Here is a 6,613-nt window from a genome sequence, read left to right as displayed (position 1 = left end):
CGCTGTGGGGGAGGGGCGGGGGGATGACTGGAAGGATCCAGAGAGAGCGCCACCATATGCAGGGAGGAAGACCTCTGGCCGAGAGGGGACAATGTTTCCTAGCGTTTTCCCCTCAGTGGAAGGGGGAAAATGGAGAACTTTTGGGTGGCGCTTGGAGTGGTGGGAAAAGGAAAAGGAGAAAACTGCAAAGCTCTCAGATTAAAAAAAAAAAAAATGGGGGGGGGGGGGATAATTGCAAGAGACCAGAGGGGGGGGGCAGGCTCGTGAAGGGAATGGAAGGCGTTGAGAACGCGGCCAGGACGGAGTGTGGGGGGAACTCCGGGAGGACGCAGCCCTGAGACCTCGGGGCCCGTTTTCCATGAGCTCGAGCTGTCCTTTCGGGAGAGAAGCTGGGATTCTCTCTCTGCCTTGGGGTGGCATTGCTCCTCGCTGCTCCTGTGAGCCCTGCGCCTTGAGTGACTTGAAGGGCGCAGGAGCTCAGAGGGAAGACAGAGGGCTCCCCTTCTTCAGCCCTTCAGCCCGCCGTCTGGCCCCAGAGCCCCGGTCCCAGGTGTTTGGGATTGAGGACGGGAGCCATGGAGTGAGGCCAGTTCCTGCTGGGGCTCCGTCCGGGTTGGCCCGGTGGCTGTTTAAAGCCGGGGCAGGGGTCGAGGGGGGGCGGTAGGGGACGTGCCAGCCCGCTGAAAGCCATGCCTTTTTCTTCTCGAGGGGCCTCCCTGGAGCCCTCTCTGTGCCCGAAGCTCTGCCTTGAACAGGGAGAGGATGACCCGCCCGGACCCAAAGGGTGCCTGCCAGCAAAGGCAGTGCCGGTCGGTCGCAGGAGCCTTGAGATGTACCCATTATCGCTAGCTTGGCAGGTTGTCTTAAAGAGATCAGCCCTCCTACCTGGGTCTTCTTCATGTCCTGCCCGAGGGCATTTGGCTTCCCTTCTCCTTCCAGTGCACACGCCCACCGTCACCCCCCTTCCCGGGACCCTCGGGGAGGACAGCTGCTGGGGACAGCTCTTCTCTGCCAGGGGAGCAGGGTTGGGGAGGTGGCAGGAGGAGGAGACCCTTCCTCCCCACCCCCACGCCCTCAATCTACAGCGGACACATACCTTTCTGATTAAGTTCCTAGCTTTGGCAGCAGACCAGGCCCAGCTGTTAAAGGAACGCCCCAGGCCTGTGGGGGGCCCTGGGTGACCCCATTGACAACAGCTCAGTTTGACCAGAGCTTCCGACGAGGGGTGAACCATCCATGGTAATATGGAGGTCCCTGTCCTGGACCCCACCCCATCTTGGATAGGGGAGCTAATCCACTCTGAAAGCCTAAAAGCCTTTCTGCTTGGAAGTACCCATGCCAGCTTTCAATGCACCGTCTGGGGCTGGCTGGGCTATTAATAGCTCTGAGTATTTTGAGATCCCTCTCCCCATCTTAAAGAGCACAGAGATTCTTAGAGAGGCAGCAGTAAGCAGAGCAGAGCCGGAGGTACCAGAGACCCATCAGCCTGGGAAGGGGGCTTGGAGCTTGTGCCAGGCCACGGAGAGGGTGGAGCCTCCATGAGTAGGGGGTGATCATGCTGAGCCCTGGATCAGCAGGTTCTGAGCTGGCGGTCAGGTTGGAGTGGCCCCACCCTTTGCTTTTGGAGAACACGGGGCCAGGGCTAGCTCCTTGACCTCAGCAGCTCCTCTGGGGCAGGGCCAGCCACCTGAGCTGTGGAGGGGTGGTGTGGGTCGAACACCTGGGTGACACTTGGAGGTAAGGGCTGGTCCTGGGCAGAGTCCTGGTGAGCCAGGCAAAGGCCTTTGTGGCCCTAATTTGTGTGCAGGTAGCAGAGGCAGCAGGCCGTGCCGGGGGGGCATGTTGCTGTAACCAGTGGCCCAGGGGATGTTACGGTGGACAGTGCACCTGGAGGGCGGGCCCCGCAGGGTGAACCATGCTGCAGTGGCTGTTGGGCACCGGGTATTCTCCTTCGGGGGTTACTGCTCTGGTGAAGACTACGAGACACTGCGTCAGATTGATGTGCACATTTTCAATGCAGGTAAGCTAGTCCTGGGGACGTCCTGGGTGCCCACATTAGGGAGGGAAACAGGCGGTTGAATGAGTTTTGGTGGTGGTTGCCGTGGCCCAAGGGGGTGAAGGAATGAAGATCTGGTTTGGGAAAAGGTGGACAGCCTGGAAGGAGGGTTCCAGGGCTGAGCTGAGCTATGCCCACAGTGTCCTTGCGCTGGACAAAGCTGCCCCCGGTGAGACCCACCATCCGAGGGCAGCCTCCTGTGGTACCATACATGCGGTATGGGCACTCAACCGTCCTCATCGATGACACGGTCTTCCTTTGGGGCGGGCGGAATGACACGGAAGGGGCCTGCAATGTGCTCTACGCCTTTGACGTCAGTGAGTATGGGGCTCTGTTCTTCCAAATGGTACCTCACGGGCTGGGAAGATGTCGGCTGGGCTGGGAATAGGGCAACTCAGGAGGGTCAGAGCTGCTTAACTGGCCCATCCTCTCATCTCCTTCAGATACTCACAAGTGGTCCACACCCCGAGTGTTAGGAACAATTCCTGGGGCTCGGGACGGACATTCGGCTTGTGTCTTGGGCAAGACCATGTACATTTTCGGGGGCTACGAGCAACTGGTAAGTCTGGAAAGCAAGTAGAGGTTTGGGGTGGGAATGAGAGAGAGGAAAGGGAATTGAGGATGCTGGAATGGGAGGCTTTGGCTTGTTTTGCAGGGCTTTTTGTTGTTGCTGTTAATCCTCACCTGAGGATATTTTTCCATTGATTTTTAGAGAGTAGAAGGGAGGGGGGTAGACCAAGAGAAACACTGATGTGGGAGACACATCGATTGGTTGCCTCCGGCATGTGCCCCAACCAGGGCTGGGGGTCAAGCCTGCAACTGAGGTATGTGCCCTTGACCAGAATTGAACCTGGGACCCTTTAGTCCGAAGGCCGGAGCTCTATCCACTGAGCCAAACCAGCTGAGGCTGTTTTGCAGGTTTTTGAGGGGAGGAATGGAGGTCAGAGACTGCTGACCCAATCTTATATTCCTTCCTTCACTTCCTTTCTCTTCCCACTCAGGCGGACTGCTTTTCCAATGACATTCACAAGCTGGATACCAGCACCATGACATGGACCCTTATCTGTACAAAGGTCTGCCCTTTCTTCTTTCTCCCAGACCCCCACCCTCAATTGAAGAAACCATAGGAAGTTCGATAGTGAGAGCAGATCCTTTCCCAGCCTTCTCGCTCACCTCATCTCTCTGCTCCTGCCCAGGGCAATCCTGCGCGCTGGAGGGACTTCCACTCAGCCACAATGCTGGGCAGTCGCATGTATGTCTTTGGGGGTCGCGCTGACCGATTTGGGCCGTTCCATTCCAACAATGAGATTTACTGCAACCGCATCCGAGTCTTTGACACCAGGACTGAGGCCTGGCTGGACTGTCCAACCACTCCGGTGCTGCCCGAGGGGCGCCGGAGCCACTCAGCCTGTGAGTGTGTGTTCCGCCGCTGCAGTCCCCCTTCCCACCCATTGTCTTCACACTCTTGACATTCCTCTCTCCTTCCAGTTGGCTACAATGGGGAGCTGTACATTTTTGGTGGCTATAATGCAAGGCTGAACCGGCACTTCCATGACCTGTGGAAATTTAACCCTGGTAAAGAACACTGCCTCTAAGGGAGAAACAAGGAGCACTTGAGGGGGGAAGGAAAGAAAGAAAGAATCCTGAGTAGGCGAGAGGTTGAGGTTGGAGAGGATATCTGGCCAGGGCAGGCATTGAATCTCCATGTAAACTTCTCTTTAGTGTCCTTTACCTGGAAAAAGATTGAACCGAAGGGAAAGGGGCCATGTCCACGCCGGCGCCAGTGCTGCTGTATTGTTGGTGACAAAATTGTCCTCTTTGGGGGTACCAGGTTAGTAGGAGAGGGGAGGGCTCAGGGAAGGCCTAAGTCTGTGACTAAACTGGGAGGCATTTGAGCAAGAAGGGTCTCATGAGCATTCTTTCCTCCTCCCTTTCTCTCTCTCTCTCTATCTCTACAGTCCATCTCCTGAGGAAGGCCTGGGAGATGAGTTTGACCTCATAGATCATTCTGACTTACACATTTTGGACTTTAGTAAGTACACTTATTCCCAAAGTGCTCCTGCCATCGGGGTCCCTGTCTCGGTGGTGACATCCAGGACGGAATCTTTCCTTGGCTGTGACTGTCCCCCTGTCTCCCATTCTCCCTCTGCAGGCCCTAGTCTGAAGACCCTGTGCAAACTGGCTGTCATTCAGTATAACCTGGACCAGTCCTGTTTGCCCCATGACATCAGGTACAGTGAGTGGCTGGGAAGGAGGGATTGGTTGAGGGTAAGTGGCAGCACAACATGACCTCATATGGAGGAGATACATCTTGTGGAGAATGAGATGGAAGGAGATACAGACTGTCCCCTGGGTAAATTACATGAAAAAAATAAGTTTTTCAAACAAAGCTCAGGAGCATCACTTCCTGAGATCTTGAGCCTATACGGTTGTTGTGTTAACATGCTGAAAAAGTTTGATGAAATCTTAGAACTTAGCTGCAAAGTAAAGACAAGTTTAGGAGCCTCTGAATCACCTTAGTTCTGGAATTAAGGGAGGTTCTTCCTGGTTCCTTCCCTTTTAGTTTCACTCTTAGGTCTAAGTCAAGTACCACAAGTACTTTGTGTATAATTATGCCCTTTTGGGTCATTCTTCGACATGTACTTTTCCTTGTTTTCAGTTCAGTTTAACTCTTACTTGCTGGGGGGCTATGTCAGTGATGGCGAACCTATGACACTCGTGTCAGAGGTGACACGCGAACTCATTTTTTTGTTGATTTTTCTTTGTTAAATGGCATTTAAATATATAAAATAAATATCAAAAATATAAATCTTTGTTTTACTATGGTTGCAAATATCAAAAAATTTCTATATGTGACACGGCACCAGAGTTAAGTTAGGGTTTTTCAAAATGCTGACACGCCGAGCTCAAAAGGTTCGCCATCACTGGTCTATGTGATCAGTATTCAGTGACACGGTGTATACAGGGCTGACCTGGTGGGTCATAGGTTGGCCTAGGAGTGACATATATGCAGGTACCTGTTGTGGAAGAATGCACGGGAGAACGATCAGCCAGCACTCTGAGGGAGGAAGGTTTAACCTTTATTTCGCAGATCTGCTAGTCCAGGGGAATTCTGGATCCAAATCCTGAACTGAATTCATGGGGAGGCTCTGACTGATATATCTCCCCCTGTGGTGGGCCCCTGAGGGTCCCTGCAGCTCCTCACGTCAGTCAGAGTGGGAAAGTAAGACTACAGTTTTAACCAGAGACTGAACTAGGTGGCAAGCCCCACCATTTTCCTTTTCATACCTGTCAAGTAGACTATAGTGAATAGTAGAATTAAGGAGGTTATTGGTAAATCTTTGTAGAATGACAGAATGGTCAAAAAGAGGGATTTAATTTTAATATGATGGGATGTGTGGGGAAGACCTGGGGTGGGAGGGTAGGAGAGCCGAAGCAGGCTTCTTTCTGAAAGGGATAGTAGTTGAGAGCAAAAATGGGCATTCCTGATGTGGGGTAGGAGGAGCCGCCTGGTTGGATCTGAGCAGAGGAAAGATAGGTTGGGAAATTTACTGCAATGTATACACCCATGCTTTTCTCCAGGTGTTGGGCAAAAGAATATATAAACATAAACAGGAAGTCCACCTGAGCTTGCAGGTGGAGCTGTGGGTGGTATTGGATTGGTGGTGGGCGGGGCCTGATTGTTAATCTAGGAGGGCTGTAAGGAAGAGGTGGCTGTGGGTAGTTAAGGTTTCAGGAAGTTGAAGGCACTGGTGTGTTCATAGTTTTGTTAGCAGTTCTGGGCTTGGGGTGGAGGCTCCTCCTGTCCTTTATACCTGTCACTGTTGGCCTTCCAGGTGGGAGCTGAATGCCATGACCACCAACAGCAATATCAGTCGCCCCATCGTCTCCTCCCATGGGTAGAAGGAAGTTTTTGCCGCCATCCCTCCTGAGCCTGCTGTTGTCTTCACTGCCCCTGCCTGTCTCACCCGCCTGCCCCTTTGGACCCTGGTTACCTCCACATGGAGTTGTTGGACTAGAGGTGTTTTTGTGCTGTGAACTCAGTGGGGAGCTGTGGGGGGAGGGCTAGGTTCCCCCCCTCCTTGGGCCGAGGGCCCCTTCCCTTGGTGCTCTGTCCCATCCACCTTCTTCCAACTGCTCCTGGACTCTGCTCTGTCCCAGGCCAGCGGGGCTCTGAGAAGTGAAGGGAATGGGGAGAATGGAGAAGGGAGAAGCAAGCCGTGTCTGGTCCTCAGAAGCTCCCCTCCCGCTCTGTTTTCACCCCCGCCCCCGCTTGAGCCATGAGCATTGATTGGGAGCCGAGAGAAGTTGCAGCTGTTGCCATGAAACCTCCTTCGCCCTGACCCGGGGAAGGCGAGGACCAGCAGAGAATCCTACCCCTTCCTTGAGCTGTTGCTGTCACCCTGTTGCTCACAGCCAGCTCAGATTTTATAAAAATGGATTAAAGACCTCTAAACGAACCATCTGTGTGTGTGGAATGAATGGGGTGGCAGGCGCTTGCCCGGGGCAGGGGGCGCTCGCAGGTCAAGTGCCACGAGGCCTGGCCCACTTTCTCGT

The 6,613-nt window shown here is 53.8% G+C and overlaps 1 protein-coding gene across 1 annotated transcript in view; it reads left to right on the top strand.

Annotated features, from left to right (window-relative positions):
- The window catches only part of KLHDC3 (kelch domain containing 3), a 7,003-nt gene extending 487 nt beyond the window's left edge, over nucleotides 1-6,516 (top strand). The window contains exons 2-11 of the mRNA XM_005861008.2: nucleotides 1,808-2,020; nucleotides 2,197-2,373; nucleotides 2,500-2,615; nucleotides 3,058-3,129; nucleotides 3,253-3,466; nucleotides 3,545-3,631; nucleotides 3,779-3,887; nucleotides 4,015-4,088; nucleotides 4,209-4,287; nucleotides 5,893-6,516. Of these exons, the coding sequence (XP_005861070.1) occupies nucleotides 1,867-2,020; nucleotides 2,197-2,373; nucleotides 2,500-2,615; nucleotides 3,058-3,129; nucleotides 3,253-3,466; nucleotides 3,545-3,631; nucleotides 3,779-3,887; nucleotides 4,015-4,088; nucleotides 4,209-4,287; nucleotides 5,893-5,959 (1,149 nt within the window). The 5' untranslated portion in view covers nucleotides 1,808-1,866 and the 3' untranslated portion in view covers nucleotides 5,960-6,516. The remainder of the gene's footprint in view (nucleotides 1-1,807; nucleotides 2,021-2,196; nucleotides 2,374-2,499; nucleotides 2,616-3,057; nucleotides 3,130-3,252; nucleotides 3,467-3,544; nucleotides 3,632-3,778; nucleotides 3,888-4,014; nucleotides 4,089-4,208; nucleotides 4,288-5,892) is intronic.
- Nucleotides 6,517-6,613: the final 97 nt, after the last annotated feature.

This window comes from Myotis brandtii, unplaced genomic scaffold, assembly GCF_000412655.1.
Source record: "Myotis brandtii unplaced genomic scaffold, ASM41265v1 scaffold143, whole genome shotgun sequence".
Taxonomy (NCBI): domain Eukaryota; kingdom Metazoa; phylum Chordata; class Mammalia; order Chiroptera; family Vespertilionidae; genus Myotis; species Myotis brandtii.
The sequence above is the reverse complement of the archived record's forward strand: the minus strand, read 5'-3'. Positions and strand labels throughout refer to the sequence as shown.